Source organism: Chionomys nivalis, chromosome 12 (assembly GCF_950005125.1).
Source record: "Chionomys nivalis chromosome 12, mChiNiv1.1, whole genome shotgun sequence".
Lineage (NCBI taxonomy): Eukaryota > Metazoa > Chordata > Mammalia > Rodentia > Cricetidae > Chionomys > Chionomys nivalis.
The window spans coordinates 38,771,080-38,792,556 of NC_080097.1; the positions used below are offsets into that span (position 1 = coordinate 38,771,080).

Below are 21,477 nucleotides of genomic sequence, written 5' to 3' on the forward strand. Positions count from 1 at the left end.
CTGGTGCTCACTCACTGAGCTCATAACTTTCTCATTTTGTTTGCTTGTTTGGTTTGTTTTTTTTAATTTAGAGCATTTAGAAAGAGGGCACCAGGAAATGTGTTTACTTTTGCCTTGCTCTTCTGGTGATTTTTCTTAGAAACGTTTTCAAAGCTCCTTGAAAATAGGATTATTTCCTGTGCTTGGTAGATATTCTACATGACAAATGTTTCTTGAGATGAATGTAGAAGAAACTGAAAAGTAATAGAATTGATATTATGAAGTACATCTGCTTAGGAGACATGAAGTCACACAAAGTAGAACTTAGTTAAGGGAGAATTGCTTCCAAAATACCTCAAAGATAAGCAGTACGCTAGTCTGCCTGTTAAAGACAAGCAAAATTTAGGATGTTAGGATGCAAATGTTTGTTCATCAGGCCCTTCCCCAAAGAACATGATTCTAACAGGAGTCCAAGGAGGCAGTGTGGGGTCACAGTGAATGTTAAGTCCTGGCCTGCCCAATTCTCTTCCTGAGAAAATCATAATTCTGCCAGATGGGCAAGATGGCCCTAGGTAACAATTACTCTAAAGGACAACACTTGTGTACTTAATTCTGGAAATCTCTTTGTTGTGTAAACCTCCCATCTGCCCCAGTGGCTAGACTCGCAGTCTCCTGTCCCTGCTTAATTTGTTCCTAGTGTAACCAGGGGCCAGGACATGAAGGAGACCTAAGGATGACTGTGTGTATAAAACGCATAAGCCTAGGAAATACAGGCTAGCAAAGTCTTCCTGTTTGAGGCTGGCTCTTATTTGGGCTTCAGCTTTAGCAAAGAGCTCTTCCAAGTATGCAGAGTGACTTCTCACTAGGCAGCACATTACTCCTAGAAGATTAACAGACACACTGCCTCAGTGTCATTACGCAATCTTCAGAGAAGAGAACAGGAAAGCAGAGACAGTCAACACAGGCTCGTGATTTTAACGAAAACCTGTGAAACGACATGAGCAAATCGTAGCATTTCTTCCACGATCACCTCAGGATCACTGTCTGCTCAAATTCTTTAGCCTGCAGTTCATTCCAAGTTCTCCCAAGAGTCTACTTCATGAGTTAAAGATGTACAGAGAACAAAGTAGTCTAGAATTTAAAAAAGTAAATTTTGGAGGTAGCTCAGCATTGCGAGGTGGTGGTCAGATCTTCACCCTCATTTGAGAGCTGGATGGAAGCACACCCTCCAACATGCTCACGCATCCACAGCTGCAAGATGCTGAGCAGAGTGTGAGTGCACGGGAAGAATGGACCCATAACGCTGACGATACATGCTTCTAGGTGTCTGATTAATAAAAATAAGGGAAATCTACAACAAGGAAACAGACATTTATTAAAAATAAAACAAGACAGTCTCTGACAAGGAACAATAAACCCCACTCAAGAGTCCAAAGACTTCCAATATATAATGTAACTATGTACATGTGTAAAAAGTTTCAGCGAGTCAATTTTTTTTCTTTAGAATTTTTAAAAGAAAAAATGAAAAACCGCACTTGGGCTTTCTTTGGGGAGCCGGCCTACAGGCACACCCCCAGACCTGTGCTCCCCGGTGCTGTACATGGCACTGCAGCGCGTGCAGTGACCCCATCAATGCTGCCTTTCAGACTAAGGTCAGTGTCTGTATGATGATCCAGAATGAAAATCAGTGCACTGATGTCACGGGAGTACTCAAGGGCTGAAAGACAGAGATGACCTGGCATCCTCAAATCTTCAATTTTAATGAAGACACAGAGGAAACTACTAAATCTAGATGCTTTCACATTATTTCGGCTGAATGTCAAGTACTGTATAAAAATTAATGTAAAATCTTAAATGAACCAGAACCGCTGTCTCTGGAGATCAGTTCTTCACTCCTGGTGTAGCCGATGGACTTCTGTCTCTGTGATAGCAATGGAAAGATTCCGCACTGCTGCAGACAGAGCTAAGGGGCTGCCCAAAGTTTGGTCTAGGACACGCACAGCTCCTGCTGGACACTGGACGGTGCTAATTTACTGTCTTCCATCTTGTCTTGTCCAGGGGTTTGACAAGTGGTCTTCCTCTTAAATAACCGAAGACTCAGCCGAAGCAGCTCGTTGTCCACCATCGGAGTGTTTGTGTACGCCTGCTTCACAGTTCCCTATTTGGAAACAACAAAGCAACACACTGTACATTGCTGGGCCACAGTGGGAAAGACACGCAGGGTAGCTCCACCCCAAACCCAGCGTTAGCTGAGCACTGACTCTGAACTTGGCCCATGTTAAAGCAAAATTAGGACTCTGTTCAATACCAAGCAAGCAAGCTCCAGAGGGTAACCCTGTCTAGCTCTTACTAAGGCGGGGCTCCTCACCGTTCTCAGCAAGCAATTAATTACATTTCCTCCACCATTTCTAACGAGAAAACAAACACTGGAGTGGAGCAGAGGCAGTGTGCGCTGAGTCTCCCCTCCTGAGGAGCCCTAGTGAGCAACACTTGTACTCAATCTTGCTTTTCTGAAAGAACCATGACTTCTTCCTCCACAAGCCAACATCCTTCACTCCTTATTGGTCTCAGCACTTGGGCCGTACACGGAACTCTTTCCTAGGAGATGGTCAGTCATCACTGTGCCTCATACAGAAACCTGTGCCTAAAGCTACACTGGATGGGACAATCGGGTCAGTTCATCCCTGTCCCTAACTACATGGAATGATACGGGCACAAGCACCATGCTATTGCTCTTATTTTCCTGCATCCCAAATACAAATGACTGGAAGGTTTCTGAACCAATCTGCATTCTTTAAAAAGTATTTCTTTCCTAAGCTATGGCGGAGCAACAGTAACTTTCTATGTATGTTTCTATGAGGTTTACTATAGACTCATGCAGACACGGCAGCAGTCAGGGTAGACAGGGTCTTTACTTATTGAAGCACTCACATCACATTCTCAATCCTAACGCTGACAATCACTGATGGCTTCCATTGTTTTATCTTTCCCAGATGTCACAGAAACACAGACCAGGCCTAACTTACTGATGTTAGCTCCTCTCTTCAGCATAACGCCTTTGAGATTTGTGCATGCTGCCCAAGGTGCCAACAGTCTGGTTATGTTTTGTGGACAGTGACTCTGTACTGTATGGGTTGTTACAGCTCACCTACTGGCCGATGAACACTGGAGGCGGTTTCAGTTTGGAGGGAGTGTGGTCATGTTTTAACAGGTTAGCTCTTTTTGGCAGCTGATATAGGTTTTTAATAGGATTTCACTGCAGTCTTAATTTTCATTCCCTAATAGCTAGTGTTGACAAACATCTATTCATGTGCTTAATGCTAACCACACTGGCATAATATCTGTTTAAATATTTTACCATTTTGAAGAGTTGTGCTCTTATTGTGTTAATTCTTGAGACTATCTTCATATATTTGGGACATTTTAGAGTGTATACTGTAAGTTCTGTCTCCTTACTATTTTTCTTTTCATTTTCCTATCAGTCTCTTAATTTATGATGAATGATTAGTTCATAATACAAATACTTTAAAAATCAAAACTATTTTCCCCTGTCCTTCTTAACTGGTCACATATGTATCCATCTACTGGAATTTGCTCACTTCCATTTAACTGAAATTATATTCTTTTACCAATACCGCATTATTTGAAATACATGCGTCATAGTAAGTTTTGAAATGAGTAGGTAAATTCTCCCATTTATTTTTAGTGGTTTTATTTTGTGTAAAAGTGATACGACCAGACTCCACATAAATTCAAGAATCAGCTTGTTCGCCTCTACAAAGAGATCTTGAATTTTTATTAAAATTTTGTTAACTCTGCAGACCAGTCTTGGGGAGAACAATAATCTTAACTATCACTTGATATAATCATGTGGTTTTTCTTTTTAGTCTGATATGTAGATCACATTGAATGACTTTAAAACACTGCCTAGTCTTTCATTCCCAAGGTAACCAATACTGGATTGTGGTACAGGATCCACTCCCCATATTGCTGGCCTTGGTTTCCGAGCACTTTTGAGATCTATGGCCATCTTCATGAGAGAGGATGAGCAGCGTGCTCGGTGTGCATGCAATGCTGGAGCTGTGACCTAAGCTCCTGCTTCTGGAAACACTGTGTAGAATCAGGGTTTGTTTTGTTGTTATTTTATTTTTGAAAGCTATTTAGCACGTTTTCAAGTCTGACTGTCCAGGAATAGAAAATTTCATTTTTATAAGGATCTAAACCAGAGTTTTCAACCTGTGGGTTGTGACCCCTTTCACAAACTTGAAAAAACAAAAAACAAAACAAAACAAAAAGCCCAAGACTCTTTCAGTCTCTATCAGCTCCTTCTCAAATCTCGAGTAACTCTCATTTCTGACTTCTGAGACACCTTTATTGTCTCCAGTAAATGCTTGCATACACTCTGATGTGTCTGCTTATCCCCAGAAGCATGTAGAACATCTCACACATGAATAAACGTTCACGCATGGAGTCTAGAGGGACAACACTGCTGAGGACGAAATGCGGACTCTTCCCTTAAGTATCTGGCAAATTCACAAAAACAGTTAAGATGGAAAACACACTATTCCTACCACCCACTGCGCGGTACCTTTTCGTTCTTCACAAGCTGCTTCCGGATCGCAGAATCCCGCCTGAAACATAATGCTTTACAACATGGTCCCAGGTCACTAAGGAGACTCGCTCGCTCTTCTTTTCGCAGTAAGGCTGCCATGTTGAGAGCCCCTAGTTCATGCTCGAAAAGGCCGTCTGCATCTTTCAATCAAAACAAGCATGTGTTAAGTCTCCCTGTGAGAGCAAGTGTCAGCACTGACTTAACTGAGTACTCCAGCAACCTCTGACTTTCTGACATTAGCAACCTTGGTGAATGGCTCACCAAGGTGAGCAGCAATGGTTCCTCATGAAGTACCTTTGTCTTCCATGTAGTCACATGGCTAGTGTTCCATGAAAACAACAGTGTGATGCTATCTTAAATTTAAGGTGTATTGAAAGCAGACTTTAGAGGGGGAATGAGGCCCCTGATTATAGACTTGAAAGAACGGTCAAGTGAGAACATTTAAATCAGATTCAGTATCTGGCCTAGCATTAAATATCATGTACAGTCTGACATTTCAGGACTCTTCTGTAGCAAGATATAAATGTAGTCACGGCAGAGACAGTGACCTCTATAACCTTAGCTAAGGGCAGTTAGGGGCTAGCCAAATGTCTAAGTCACATAAACACAATGTGTTATATGACAATATGTTATAGACAATGTGTCAAGACACAATAGATTAGTTTTAAATCATACCATGCAAGAGAAAGAGAAAACACTTAAGTTGACAAGAAAATAAGAAAGACAGCAAAAAGAAAATTTTGATTAAAAAATTAGGATGGGATAAAGTAAACAAACAACTGGGGTTAAAAGGAGTTGTTTTTTCCTGAGGCCAAAGACTTTAACCAAAGTAAAAGAGTGTGGCAAGAACGCTTAGGTCACTTTTCAGATCACAAAATGTTCATAGTTACAATTTATTAGTAGTATTAAAATTGAGAACTTTACTGATTATGGGAACAGGCAAAAGGACATGGCTCATAAAACCTTAAAAACAGTTTTCTCCCAATCTCACTGACAGAATTATTAGTAAGCTATAGAACAACAGAACAAACCAAAAAACACCAGAATCCATAAATTAAAAGGTTCAGATTTGCTGACAGTTATAAGGTGAAAATTAATTCAGATAAAATATTTTCTGACTAAATACTAACAGTCTAAACATAATGCGCCTCCAGTCCAGGCACTGTTCTGTGTCATACTGCAGTAACCAGCCTGCTTCTTACTGCAGACAAGAGACAGTGGTGATGTAACCATTCCATACTGCTGACACCAACAGACGGCGATTAGGTGAGAAGAAGGGTATTCTCTGGAACACAGATCAGGGACCCTCCCCAACACATTAAACCATCCTCAGCCTAGACATTCACATTTGGGGGAAAGGTGTCAAGTCATCCAAACATGGCTCAGGGAAAAACATGGAACTGTTTTATTCAGCCCTGAACAAACCCCGTGCATTCTGACACATGAACTTACCTGTTAGAAAGTGTCTTCTCTTTTCTACGGTGCTGGATGGACCTAAGCCCTGTGCCCTGTGCTTATGCTCTGCAGAAAGCTAAACTTTTAGTCCTCAGAATATTTTTGATACAGAAAGTTCATTTTCTTTTCCAAGGTTTTTTTTCCCCCCTGCCAGAACTAAGCCTTTCTTGAATTTAAGAAATAATATAACTCCTAAAACAGTTCCTAGAGCTCAGGTTCTACAAGACAACCAATGGAATGCTCCCAAGAGCACACTAATAGTTACGGCATGTTACACAGCTAAAGCAAAACCAAGTTACCTTTGGGTTTTTCTAGAAGTCGTTGACATGTTTCCTTAACTTTAGTAAATAGCTCAGAACCTGCCAACTTCTTAGAGATCCCAACTCGCAGCAGAGCAGCTCCAGGTGTGAACTGTAAGAGCGCAGCCCCCGGCTCTCTCGGTTCTTTGGGATGCTTTGGCATAAGTCCAGACCAATCCACATCTATCACATCTAAAGGATCTGTAAACAAGGTAAAGAATTACAGAGAGGAATTTATTTTACACCGGGAAACTGCAGTCTGAGGCTGGCAAGATGGCTCAGCATGTAAATGTGCCTCAAGTCAAAGCTGTCAACCTCGGTCTGATTCCTGGACCCCACATGGTGGAAGGAGAGCTAACCAAGTCCCAAGAGCTGTCCCTCTCAGCTCCACACCTGTCCTGCGGCATGCGCCACACATCCTCAGAAAATAAATAAGAGAACATAAAAGAGCAATACAGTGACTATTATCACACAGCAAATAATCTCAGGAAAATGAGGTGACGAGCTGCATCTCTAAGTTAGGAAATAGAAGGACAAATGAAGTAAGTACATTTAATATACCCAGGCCAATCAAAATAACTCCCTGTGCTAAACAACAACAAAATTAAACAAACAGACGTGGCAGTCAATGCCCATAACCCCAGGACTTGGGAGGTACAGGCAGGAGAATCAGAAGTTCAAGATCATCCTCAGCTGCACAGGGTGTTTGAAGTCAGCTGTGCTACATGGGATTCTGCCTCAAAAACTAAAAAAAGAAAAAAAAAATCAAATAAATTAAAAAGTTGCACGCTGAGGCCCTGACGGAGGCAGATGGCTCCTTGGGTGTCAAGATGCTGCTTCACAGTTCTTCCTCCAGTGGGCCGGGCAGAGCACAGACCACAGGAAGGACACAGTAAGGACACACGCAGAAAAGGAACTTCATCAACTGTGTTCAAACAAACCTCAACTATCTCTCTTTTTGAAAGGTGTTTAAAAAGTTGGCTCAGGCCACCACAATTATGAAGTCCTGTACCACATACCCACCATGTCAGACATTGGCAAGCAGCTGGGATTTGGTGAGGTTCTGGGTGAGTTAATAAGAAATCTTAAACTCTAGAAAAGAAATCTTACAATTCTGCTTTTCCCTAGGACCCTTTCAAGAGCAGTGTCAATTAAAGAATATAGATGCTTGTATTATAATATTCTTTCTAATGGGCTTCCCTTAATTAAGACCTAGAAGGAAGAGCCTAAGTGCCCTTACTTACTATGAAGAGAACAAAGGGCACATCCCCACACACTCGAGTTCCTCTGTGAGCTCTGCAATGCATTACCTGGCATCTTCTCCTCTTCCTGCTGGTCCTCTCTCTTTTCTGCATCCCCGGCGAGAATTTCATCTAGTTCATCATCACTGATGGGTTCATATCCTTCCCCAGCACCAGAGCCTAACGAATGTGCATCATCTAACTTGGACTCGTCATCTCCTGCTAAACAGACAAGCCAAGTTCATGTCAAAAAAGTAAGTAATAAAAAGGAGCAATAGTGAAACTGACAGGCAGCGACTAGTGGGCACAATAAAGGATGCGAGAAAGTATTTTTTTAAACTAGAAAACCACATTCCTTTGCCAATTGATAATTTGATAATAACGTGACCATTTTAATTTGAAAAATAAAACTGAACTAGCTATATTTTTAATATTAAAATACAGTAGCAATATCCAAACACAATGTTTGGTCAGAATTAAAATTTCAGAAGTAATGTTAAGTATGTACACTGTATTAACTGACAGTTTCATACATACATATACTAAATTTTTGCAATTTTCACCCCTATTTCCCTTCCTGTTATAGCCTGTCTTCAACTAGTTCTCCTATTTCATGTCTTCTTTTTGTGTTAATTTTCAACAACACTTTAACATTTAGGATAGTTTAACTTCAAAAAGCTACAGTATTTTTTTACCCAAATAAACTCATTTTAAAAACTTGCAAACCAATTTCAAACTGCATTTTAAGCTCAAATCTTAGTCTATGATGTTTAGCTCATAATATGAACTTTCTAACAGTGAGGTACTACTGTGAAAGTGTTGTTAATTTCCCTACCTCTCAATTCTGCTTCTCTGTCTCAATGCTTTCATTTCCTTACTGCATGAAATTTTTGGAAGAATGCTGTAATACTACACTAGAAAGTAAGTCTTCTGTTGGCATCAGTAGTAGATCTGTAACCCTTGTTTGCAAACTGTAACCACAGGCTCATGGGTATGCATCAGAAGCATAAAAAGTATGAGGCTATGAAATATTTCTCATCATTCTAATAGTTTTTCTACTTTCCAGAGGAAAATCCCCTATGTACTCTATGATTCTCAGTAATAACACTGCATTGCTGGCTTGTGAAATCACTGCCTGCCACCACAGTGGGACTGTACACGATGAGGATATGTCTTCTTTGGCTGTAAGCTCTTACTAATAAGAAAATATTTACATGATACAGCAAATGATTCACTTCTAAATATTTATACCATATTATCTACGGTCACAATAAAGAAATGATACATTCAGGATGAAGACAGTGACTTCAGTTCTAATGGACCTATTACAATGATTAGTCCAATTGTATTCAGTTACATCCCAAAGTTGTACTTCCATTAGAATTGTAACTTGTGACCCGATACTACTTATACTCATTGAGATGAAAATGTGATGTGATGAAGCTGAGATAGAAGCTTTCGTTAAAAGAGAAAACAGGCAACTGGGAGTTAGCCCGCCTTTCTAAAGACCGCGATATCACCAGACAGACCAATGCTATTATACAGCAAGACAAACAAATAAGAAACCCCCACATAAAATAAAAATAACCCAGAGATTCAAAAACAAAAGGTTATGTCAGAACAATGATGTAAATTCTGACTGTAAGACTGGTGAGTCCCAGGGAGGCAGAATTTCCAGAGAATTCTCAGAGAAGCCAGCCTGTTAACCTGGATGTATATTATCCAACCAAGAATGCTATGTGGAGAACGCACACACACAGAGTATGGGTAACATGGTATGTCCTGATACAGTCATGTTAACTGTATCAGGAGGAAAGCAATGATGCTTAAGAAGGAGGATGTGGGGATGAAGACCTGGGAAGGTCATTCCACACAGAGCAGGGATGCTCACACATACAATGGACACAGCTCAAAGAGCAGCTCCAGAAAGGAAGTAACACATTCAAGTAATACACTCAATACGGTAAAAGGAAAAATGAAGAATGAAGACAGGTGAGAGACTGGAAATGCCTTTGTCAGTATGTCTATGGCCTGGGGATGAGGACATAAAGAATAAAAATTTATTGCTTGTGAATTGCTGCATGACAGCATTTTGCCTATAGTAAAATCTACTGATTTAAAAAGTGATTGTTTACATCTCTTGGATATCTCCTTAGATTGCTCAACAACACCTGTTTAAAACACACACACACACACCCATTTAACTTTAAAGATATTTCTACCTTAGCTTTCTTCCTAATACATTTCACCTCAATTTTGAGTATAAATAAAATGAAAGCGTAAGTCACGGTTTAAAAGGAGGTTTAGACTTTCTGCATAACCAAATTGGATTTAATTGAACTGTAACAAACTGAACTTTCTTTTTACTGAAGTCATCATCCCTACTCCCTAAAATGAGTCAATTTGTCTGGCACTGTAGAATGAAAGGTGAAGAGGAACGGGGTGGGGACTGAGGTCCCATGCACTCAAGACATGCTCTGCCTAGGCCAAACGGCCAGTATGGCCCTGTGTTCTGCTGGAAGACAGGGAGAGCCATCAGGCTTCTCCAGTCAATCTGCCATCAAATAGTTTTGGGGGTGGTATTATAGCATGCTCATTTTCAACTGCCCTAGCAAACAGGAACCGCCAACAGCTATTTAATTGCTCACTTCAATTTTTGTCACAAGTTGAGACAGGTTTTGCTACGTAAGCCAGGCTGACCCTGAATCTGATTCTCAGCCTCAGCTTTCCTGGAGTTAGAACTATAGGTGTGAGCCATTATTCCCAGCTGATTTTTTTTTTATCATGTAAGAAAAGGATGTGATGGTTATTAAAAGCTATAGGTAATGCACCAAGTAAGCTATCACTTTAATTTTTAGGTGGCAATAGAAGTGACTTTTCTTTTTTTTTTTTTAAGGCTTTATTTTTTTAATTATTTTTATTTATTTATTTATTTATTTATTTATTTATTTATTTATTAAAGATTTCTGCCTTCTCTCCGCCACCACCTCCCATTTCCCTCCCCCTCCCCCATCAAGTCCCCCTCCCTCATCATCCCTAAGAGTAATCTGGGTTCCCTGCCCTGTGGGAAGTCCAAGGACCACCCAGCTCCATCCAGGTCTAGTAAGGTGAGCATCCAAACTGCCTAGGCTCCCACAAAGCCAGTACGTGCAGTAGGATCAAAAACCCATTGCCATTGTTCTTGAGTTTCTTTTAATGCTCTGTTCCCTCCCTTTACTTCAATCATTACTTCTTCATTTCATTCAGGTCTTTGATGAAATATTATATCCCAGTTTTTAGAAATGGTTACATGTTTACTCTTACAGGCTTTCCTTATCCATCTACTTCCACTGCAGCAGAATGGAGTCAGTTCATGTTTACTCACGGATGACTTCAAAAGGAAACACGGTCCTGCAGGGAACTGGAAAAGGAACGGGGCAATCCAAGAGAGAAGAGCAGTGCTCTCACCTTCCAGACTCTCTGTCCGCTCAGCTTTACTCAAGTCTTCAAACCCCTGCACAGACCCCAGGTCTCTATCCATTCTTTCTTTATCCATGGTTGCTGAGTCCCGGGAACTGCTGTCAAGGTCTCTTTCGTGCTCGCTCTCCAGTTTGGCTTCACTGCGCTTAACAGACTCTGACTGAGAAGTCTCAAAAGTTCTATCTCGGTCTCTGTCCCTGTCCACAGGGTCAGTGGTCAGTCTCTCTCTTTCTCTGTCCAAGTCTCTCCTTTTGTCTCGCTCCCTTTCTCGTTCCCGCAGTCGATCTCGGTCTCGGGTTCGTGGCCACTCTTTATCAGCTTCCCGGTCCCATTCCCTCTGCCTGGGGTCTCTCCGGTCCCTCTCCCGTTCTCGGTCATGCTCATACCTATCTCGCTCTTGAAGCCTGTCTCGGCTGTCAAATGACCCAGACCTTGAATGAACCTGGCGATCTGACTCAGGGGAGCTTCTTCTTGAGCTGTGGCTTCTGGAATCCTGGCGATCTAAAGTGAGTGTGCATATGAAAGTTAATAAAGAAACAGAACACTTCATTTTACAGTCCTTTACACTTTATAACTTCTCTATTTTATTTTTTAATGTTCTGTTTATATACTCTGTATTTCTAGATTCTGTAATCCTATACATCCAAACGCTCAATAAAGTGCCAATTAAGCTCCATAAGCATCCTTATCTATTTTCACTATAGACCACAACATCAAAACATGAACACAGAAGACCAGGCACTAACACAGCTAATTACTCTAGTCTTTGATCTCTTCCCTCTCTTATTTTCTATGGTCAAAAGGTAGCTGGCTGCAGGAGAAAGAGCTAAAATACATTAACACGATCAGTAAAGCATGCCACTGTGATCCAGTTGGGGTAACACTCCACTGCATAGGCTTCTTCACGGTGTTGGTATTAAAGTAGCAACAGACATGACTTTAATGAAATGGTTAAGCTTTTGCTTTGTTTGGAACTTGCATGCAACTTCAGGCAGCATGTAGAAAACCCAGTTTGGCACTGCCTTAAGAGTTATAATTGTATACAATACACTACCACAGCAGACACTAACTAGATCACAATTCAACTTTATTACCTGAAGAAGTACTTCGGCTGGGTTCTCCACGCTTTAACTGATCAATCCTAGATTTTCTTTCTCCCGGGATTTCCAGGCTTTTTGTTTTTTCTCTGTCTCTGGAGCCACTGTGCAGCACTCTTTTCCGACTGCCCTGGTCATCCCCACTCCGATGGGCAGAATCATTAGACGGGGAGCGCAGGCGACCAGAGGTGTGGCTACGGTGACTTCGGTTGCTTCCAAGGCTGCTGCTCCTCTTTTGATCCACCAGCTTGCGATGTGGTGTATCTTCTAGGGTCACATGAGATGCTTCTACTTTCTCCACTCGTGTCCTATGGCACTTCCTATGTGAGTCTTCACTGGCATTGGCACTGGAGGTGGAGGCAGAGCTGGAAATAACGGCAGAGGAGGTAGCAACAACAGCTGAGGAGGCAAGAGCAGTGGATGCAGTACTGGCAGCAGCCACAGGAGGTGGGGGAGGGAGAAGAGACGAGAGTGGGGAAGGTGTACTGCCAGGGGTAGCAGTGGCTGCAGCGTGTTCAGGTTCCATGCCCTCTGCACGGTCAGGCACATCCTCATCCGACCAGTCACTAAAGGCTGTATCTTCTTTCTTCAGCGAGTCCTCGAGCAGGCCATCCTTGTCGGTGGAAATCTCAAGCAGTTCCTCCTTGATGGCCAGAGGGGGCGTGCGGGGGCCTCTCTTCTTCTTGTTCTGTGGGGCGGCCTCTTCATCAGAGACATCAGAATCACCTTTGGATCTTTTACGCTTTTTCTCAACGTTTTTCTTCTTCTGTCCTTTTTTTGGTGAAAATACTTGAGCATCTTCAGATGTCTCAAGGTTGCTCCTCTCTAGTCCGGCATCATCCTCCTTTTTCTTCTTAATAGGTTTCTTTGGAGCTTTGGCTTTTTTCTTTTCATCGTGGGCTCGATCAGATCCATCACGGTCGCGGTCTTCAGGCTGGCGGTGGCTAATGAGGTCTTGTGCACGAGCTCTTGAGCTGTCCACGCTCTCTGCTGGCTCCCTCTGCCTATCACCAGAAGAAACCTTCTCTCTGAGTTCTTGCTCCTCATAGCGCCTTGAACTCTCCCTCCTTTCTGATTTACGATCCTCCTCTTTCCATCTACCCTGCCTGTCTTCTAGGAGGTGCGATGGGCTCAGGGAACGAGAATCTTGTGGTCGTACAACCTGGCTCAAGAGTCTATGTTTTTCATCTATACAAAAAATAAAAGCAGTTACATCTCCATTAGGTCAGTAAATAGAACATCATATTTAAACTACAAACTCACTTTTCACTTCAAAATATTCAAAATGGCAATAAAAATAAAAATACATCTCTAACTACCAAAATGAGGAAAAGATAGTGGCTTTCGTAAAATGGGATTCTTGAAACATTTTACTCACACAAGCACACATTTAGCAGCATGGAAAAGGAGCATTTTCAGAAGCCTGACACATCGGTTACAATCAGTGTCAAAGATGGGCCCATGCTACAATGAGCGCGCACAGCAGAAAAGACACTCACTTTTGTCGTCCCCACTGTGGTAGGCGTCACTGTCGGGAGAATGCTCTCGCCTGCGCTTGGGGGACGGCCGGGGGCTGGGACTCCCTTCGTTTCTGTAACGTTTCCTAAATTTGGACAAATACAAGTTATAAAGTTGCACAGGGGAAAAGAGTCCTCTGTACTCTGCTCTTTATCTGCATTTCTTGACTCTAAGTAGAAGTACAATCACAGAAAAGCAGCCCCCGGAGCTATGCTCACAAAAAGCAGTTTGCTACAATGTAAAACTGAGTTAAAACCCACAGGGTCTGTTCCCTCATCACACACATGAAACACTCAAGGGAAACCTGCCAGATCTAAACACACGCTGGTAACATCCCGCAAAAAATCAATAAAATAATGTCCTCTATAATACAACTTGTCAATTTTATATGTTTCATGCCGAAAAGAGGGGTAAGAAAAATCTAGAATCATTTTAGGAGTTAAAAAGTTGTGAGTCTGACTTATAGCCACATTACTTTCATGTAACCTAAGTAAGTTCCGTGAGGTCCCCAAATCTTAGTTCTGCCATCTGAGACTGGGGGAAAAAGCAAAAAAAAGTCCTTCTCTTCAGACTAAAGTGAGTTAGTTACAAAAGTTCAGAACACATTGTGGGCACATTGTGGAAACACTATAAAAATTCCCTTTATCATCATAGAACTAAATCACTTGCTTAATGGCAAGTCAAGAGATAGCCCAGGTACTTGCTGTATCTGTTATTGTAACTGACCTCTAGCTGAGCAGGAGCTTAAACACCTGGGGCAGGTGATCCTAGTGCTTTCTCACATGCTCATAAAGTCTGACCTTTTAGTGGCCGAAATATAAATTTCTAACAGTTAACGCTGTTTCTAGATACCAGGGCCAAAAGCTGAGAAAGTAGAACAGCTCCTTACACAGATGAGTGAACACACAAGTGGGAACAGCCCCAGGAATAGCATGACAATTCACAGGACCCAACTCTACCTAGAGCTGGCCTGTCTCCATACTGTTTAAATTTGGGTCGGATCCCCGGGCGGTGGTGGCGCACGCCTTTAATCCCAGCACTCGGGAGGCAGAGGTAGGCGGATCTCTGTGAGTTCGAGGCCAGCCTGGTCTACAGAGCTAGTTCCAGGACAGGAACCAAAAGCTACGGAGAAACTCCATCTCAAAAATCAAAAAAAAAAAAAAATTTGGGTCGGCTCGGACTTGTTACACACAAGAAAATGGACTATCAGTCACACTGTATGAACATGGAGGATCCAAGGGCTTTGGGGTTTCAGAGTCTGGACTCCTGCCGGCCTAAGGGTCATGTGGAGGAGAAATAAGACACTGGGATTGCTAGACCTGTGATGAAGGCATGAAGGCACGCTGGGCCCGCCAGGCCTTGGTGAGCGGTTAAGTCAACTGCAGATGCACCAACAATGCTGAGTGACCCCAGCAGGAGACACCCTCTGCTGAGCCCACTAAGACATAAGAAAGAAACTGCTCATGTCTGGGTAAACTGTTAACACAGCAAGGGGTAGCTGATGGACTAGGATAAAGCAGAACTTAAAACTTGAGAAAAACCATTTAAATTACTTTTAAGAAAACCTGAAATTAGAATAATAAAACAAACACTATGGTAATTCAGCAATTCTACACAAAACAATGTTTCCCCATTTTTTTTTTTTAAAGTTGTAGGTCAGTTCAGAGAACCGAGCTGAGAAAGCAGTGAAAAGACAAAGTTATTAGTCTCAATTAACTATTTCTGGTTACAGGTAGCAGCATTTCTAACTTTCCCTTTTCAATTTTTGGGTTGGTTAGATATAAAACAAGAATCAAAAACATCGCTAAAACAGTAGACACATGAAAAAAATATTAACCAAAGCACGAAACCACATGAAAGAGACTTAAAATTTGTAATCTTAGGAGACAAAACTAAAAAGAAATGTACATTTGCCTACAATGTCTGAAGTTTGCATTCATTATTCTTAATGCAGAGAGAGGGAGACAGAACAGAAATAGACAAATATGGAAAAATATAGCCCTGAAATCTATAAATAGAACTCAGAACTACATTTCTAGACAACTACAAACATTTTAAACACCAAATAAATATATGTACACAAATAGGCATGAATACACATGAAGTAGAGAGGAGCAGGAAGGACACCGGACTCTACTGACACTTAGTCCCGCCCTCCTTACTTGGCTTTCCTCTCCTCGTGGCTTTCTCTGAGGCTCCGGTCCTCCCGGACGTCCTCGCGCTTCTCCCGGCGGTCATCGCGTCCCCTGTCTTTGTCTTCCCATTCTCTTTGCCGTTCTCGCTCTTTTTCTCTTTCTCTTGCCCTTTCTCGCTCCCTCTCTCGTTCTCGTTCTCTCTCACGCTCCCGTTCCCGTTCTCTTTCCCTCTCTCTCTCTTCTCTTTCTCGCTCCCGTTCTTTTTCCCTCTCCCGCTCCCTCTCTCTTTCTCGCTCTCGATCATGGTCACGATCTCTCTGATCTCGCTCTCGTTCTCGCTCCCTCTCCCTTTCTTTCTCTCTCTCTCTTTCCCGCTCTCTAGCTCGCTCTCTTTCTAGTTCTCTTTCTCTTTCTTTTTCTCGCTCCCGATCTCGTTCCCGCTCTCTCTCACGCTCCCTTTCTCGCTCTCGGTCCCTATCTCTGTCTCGAACCCGCTCATCTCTTCTCTCATCCACTCTGTCTACTCTCCGCTCCTCTCTTCTGTCATCACGCTCAAGCTCCTCACTCCTTCCCTGATGTCGAATAGGTGAGCTTGGTCTTTGATCTACAATAAAAATCAAGTTCGTCAGTGATTGATTTGTCAGATAACCTGTAGGCGGTCTCACATTTTATCTGAATAAAGTGTCAGGCTACAGTAGGAACAAATTATAGATCAGGTACTAAACTTACTTTTAACTTCATCGTCTAACCTTTAAACACTATTTTCTTAACGATGATGTTCACTTGCCCTCTAGCGACCCTGCTTTCTGCTTCCCACCAATCCCTACCCTGCACTGATGTATCTTTGATTTCACTCTGCATGCTCCTACCCTGTCTGCAGCCCACTACTTCAACCCCACTTTCTGTCATGTCTGTCCCCCAGCAGGACCTGAGAACATGGTGGTAAAGGATAGGGGCAGCAGGAGGTGTAGAACACAGGAGCTGAAGGAAAAGGAACTCCCTCTAAGTGACACCCTTCAGTTTCAGCCCCAAATATATACAGACCAAAGTACAGGTGTGAAAAAATAAGGAAAAACAGAAGTTTAAAACTTGTGGATGCAATATTAATTTCTAGTAAGCTAGAGTTAGAGGTACTGATGCCCCCAAACCTTAAAATAATCAAATTTACAAAATGACTGACTCATTGCCTCTCACATATTTCTCTCTCCCCAGTCTTCACAAAAACCCCACAAACAAAGAAACTGAATACATGCAGCTCAAATGCCTGGATGAACAGGAAACTAGTCTGAGATCAAAAATGTGCACTGGGGGCCAGGCGGTGGTGGCGTACGACTTTAATCCCAGCACTCGGGAGGCAGAGGCAGGAGGATCTCTGTGAATTCGAGGCCAGCCTGGTCTACAAGAGCTAGTTCCGGGACAGGCACCAAAGCTACAGAGAAACCCTGTCTCGAAAAACCAAAAAAAAAAAAAAAAAAAAAAGTGCACTGGGGTGCGGCACAGGCTCTTCTCTAAAAAGACAGCCCCTTTTAACAGCAAACATGGCGACATGACCTAGACCCTGCAATCCAGAAGACTACTTTCTCTATAATAATGTCTACTGACACTGTAATCTCGGAGATTACGTTCATAATGTCTACTTGCTGATTAATCAGTAAATCATGCTACAGTATGTTCAACAGGTTGGCAACTAGAATGTCTAATTATTTTAGAATATTTCTACGTTTAATTTAGTAACTTGAATTTGCCTTATCCCTGACTACATTTAAAAAAAAAAAAGAAAAAGAAAAAAGCTAAAAAGTAACATTTGTCTACATTTACTCCTTATGAGTTTCTAGGTCCCTTTCAAAAGTTCATAGATTTTTCAAGCTCAAACACAAGGAAATCCTACTCAGTCTTTACTATTCTTTCTATAAAAACTTAGCAGTGTGGAAGTGATTCTGGTAACTTTACCAGAGTTAATCAGAAACACTAAAACCAAAAGTCATCTGCTTTCCTCACTCCTTTCTCCTTTTGCTGAAATTCATTACAACTTTAAATGAATCTACTGAATCACATTTTTTTCCCAGCAGATCCACATTTAGGGGAAATTCCTAGTTTAGTAATTATAACCAAAATCACCATTATGAAATAACCTGAAAGGCAACAACACCACACCCAATAAGACAGTTTCCCAGCAGTTCCTATCTGTGACCTCTGACACAGCAGCACCAGAAGCTCGAGAGTCCAGTAACTTTCTTAGTAGATGAAACCTTTATGATCCCAGCCAAAATTCCCCATCTTAAAGAAAAATGCAAAGGTTTTACAAGTGCCACAGCACCACACCAAACTGGCATCCTGTTCTCGCCCCTAAAATGTCCTTTTCAAAGATGCGTTTCTTCATTGCTTTTCAGTCCCATTCTACACTGATTTCATCCTAACACTTTCTTTCTCGGCCCCATCTCTACAGCTGCTTCCTTCCTGCAGAACTTGTTCAGCTCTTGTCAGATGATGACATCATCAACAGTCCAAGTGGTCAGTGTCGGCCATCAGTTCCCCAACTGGATGATGCACGTTTCTCAGACCCACAGACAGACCCACGTGCTTAAAACCAGTTGTCTGTTGCCAGTAAGAAGCACTGGAATCTGACCATTCCAGTCTGGCCTAGAGGTTTTTATAGCTGTGTAGAGTCCTTGTAGCCTTTTCCTCCCGCTACTCTGCTACGTAGTAGAGAAGCCCACACTGCAGCCCCATAACCTAATGTTTGCTACTCGGGAGCAGACGAGTCTCTTTTGGCCTGTATGACTACTTACTTCACCAATACCAATCTACACTTTCCCACTGTTCCTTCCAGCAAGCTTACAATTTCTGGGCTGATACAGACAATACCTCTTTACTTAAAGAGAGCTTTCTCAGCACTCCACAGAGTTTAACAACTTTCCATAGTCCTGGCAATGACCCCATCTCAGAAGTCTGTATGTACTGTACTCAGATTATGAAACAGAGAACAAAACACGTCGGGCATACCTCAGCATACTCAGCATACTATAGCCACACCAGTCTTCTTTCGTACTCTGGGACATGACAGAGTAGTTACTTCCCATCTCAGGGATTTGTACCTATTCTTTATTCTCAATAGAATCTGTTTTCATTTTGCAAAGCTAGGTGCTTCCCTTGCCCCTTTACACCTCTACGTAAACATCTTTCCTTGATATCTAATAAACACTCTAAAGCAGACGGTATCACAGACACTCTGTTCTGCATCTAACCCTGATATATTTCCTAGCAATCCTGCTTCAAAAATGGTTTAAAGATCATCCAACAGATTATCAGGAAACTTCTACTTAAGATGTACAAAAGAAATTATGTAGCGAGTATGGATTCACAGGACAGAATAGGAACATCATGTCCTTCTGGGTAAACCCCAGTCCAAGGAGCACCATACTCCCCGACCCTTTCTCAATTCCCTCGCTCTCCCTTCCTTCCACCGCCTCCCCCACAGCTGATCTCTGACACTCTTTGTAAAATTACCAACAACAGTTAATTACTGATTAGCCAGGACACACAATAACCCACATGCAATAGGGGAACCCCAGCTGCTCAGATCTGCTTATTAGGCACTGTAGCTATTTACATAATCTCTCTTACACCATACAAAGATTATATGAATAGCTTCAAATATAGAACCAAGTATAGAGTCTAAATCATACATGTTAGCAGTGACTTGAAACAGATTTGAAGAACAATCCCCGGCTGCTGAGGACTAAAGGGCACACGGCTGTCTGACCAACCTCGCTCCCGGTTGTCCCGACGGTCTCTTTCTCCATGCCTTCTCTCAAAGGAAGCATCCCTGGCTTGATCGCGAGTGTCTCTCTCAGGGTATCTGTCTCTCTCGGGATAGCTGCTCCGAGTTTCCCAGCTGTCATGGTAGTTGCTGCTGCTACTGTGGCTATCCATTTGGGAACTTCTTGTGCCTCGACTTCCTACACAAAGGATGTTGAAAAATATTTAACAGATACATTTTATACAACAAGTTTATCAGTCACAATCTTTATTCAAAGCAGTATAAAGTTTTAAATTTTTTTAAATTCTAAAATGCTATAAATAATTTTATTTGTGTCGAAGAAACAAAACAAAACAACAAAAACACTATGTGGGTCAGAGAACCCAAGTTGTCTAAAGACTGACTACAGTATGGTAAGTTAAGCCATAGTTTGTCCTATCTATAAGGAAGCCATCTGATGGGAACAAAGAGCTGTAAGACTGACTTAAACTAACTCCCAAAACAGTAAGGAAAAAAAATTTCGAAAAACTACTTCTTCATATTTAATAGATATATCATGAAAAGTTGGAGAAAATGGGTATATATATTATTTTAATTGTATGTTTATTATGAAAATATTCCAATATAGAACCAAGGTAATTTGATGAAATGAAATGGTAACCAAAATTTATTAAAAGATGTGGAAAGTAGGCATGGTTGAACAATTCTACAATCCCAGCACCTGAAAGAATGAGACAGGAGGAACAGGAGAGCAAAGCCAGGATACAGTGAGACTTAAGTCTCGAAACAAAACAAAAACCCAACAAAGAAAGATGTGAAAAAAAATAAAGTTCATTTTTCTAAGTATTGTAATTCATAACAGTCAACACACTAGAAGGTACCTGAACTTCTCTCAGCAGTAAAGAGTTAAACAAATGATGTAAATCTACCAATACACTTGGCCAGAAAAAGGAAAAACTGTCAACAGATTGGAGGTACCCCAGGAAGACTGTGCTAAGTGAAAACAGCCAGTGTCAACAAAATGCATACAGCATGACTTCATTTATAAAACATTCATGAAACAAAAAATCTGTCAGAGGTTACAGGAGTCCAGGATGCGGGAGGAATGGGTGTGGCTACAAAGGAACAACACATGGGAATCTTTCAGCAGTGTAATGATTAACCTGATTAGAAGGCAGTATGACTATTCATGTAACAGTTATGCACACACTCGCACATGTACACAGGCTTTGTGGTCACGATACTTTCTTCTTTTGATGCTGTGTTGGGATATTAACACTGGCAAGGCCAGTGCACAGAAACTTCCCTTTCATTTCTTTGTAATAGCCTATGAATTTTTGATTCCTTCCAAATATATTTTTAATATTTATTTATTCAGGTTTTTCAAGATAGGGTCTCTCTGTATAGCCCTAGCTGTCCTAGAACTCACTTTGTAGACCAAGCTGACCTCAACCTCACAGAGATCCACCTGCCTCTGCCTTCCAAGTGCTGGGATTAAAGGTGTACGCTATCACCACCCAGCTGTGATTTTTAAAATTTAAATATGCATAAAATTTTAATGGGAAAAGGTATTAAATAATATGCCAAATATATTTTAAATAATATACCAAATATATTTTAAAGAAAAATTCAACAGCTTTTCACAAAACTGCAAAATTTTCTAATATTTACATGAAAAAGTAAAGGCTTAATGGTACATGTCCAATACTAGAGAAAGAAGGGCAAAGAAGATCTCAAGTTCAAGACCAATCTAGGTCATATGACAAGATCAAAACAAACAGAAAATTCCCTGAAACAACAGCCAAAACAATTATAAAGAAGCCAAAAGACCTTTACACTTAAATGTTTCCCCAAAAGGACTAGAGAATCAAGCCAGAGAGATGCACAGAGAGATAGGCGTCTGTGATGCTTGGGAAGAGGTT

General features: G+C 41.6%; 1 protein-coding gene across 3 annotated transcripts in view; it reads right to left on the minus strand.

Annotated features, from left to right (window-relative positions):
* Positions 1-1,337: 1,337 nt before the first annotated feature.
* The window catches only part of Zc3h13 (zinc finger CCCH-type containing 13), a 63,986-nt gene continuing 43,846 nt past the window's right edge, over positions 1,338-21,477 (minus strand). For 2 of the 3 annotated variants that reach the window (XM_057786038.1, XM_057786037.1), the window contains exons 11-19: positions 19,563-19,754; positions 15,823-16,399; positions 13,642-13,745; positions 12,140-13,330; positions 11,034-11,546; positions 7,656-7,808; positions 6,346-6,546; positions 4,568-4,731; positions 1,338-2,137 (exon numbers count right to left, since the gene is read on the minus strand). In XM_057786038.1, coding sequence (XP_057642021.1) covers positions 1,967-2,137; positions 4,568-4,731; positions 6,346-6,546; positions 7,656-7,808; positions 11,034-11,546; positions 12,140-13,330; positions 13,642-13,745; positions 15,823-16,399; positions 19,563-19,754 — 3,266 coding nt within the window. In that variant the 3' untranslated portion in view covers positions 1,338-1,966. The remainder of the gene's footprint in view (positions 2,138-4,567; positions 4,732-6,345; positions 6,547-7,655; positions 7,809-11,033; positions 11,547-12,139; positions 13,331-13,641; positions 13,746-15,822; positions 16,400-19,562; positions 19,755-21,477) is intronic. The other variant, XM_057786039.1, reaches the window with a different exon arrangement.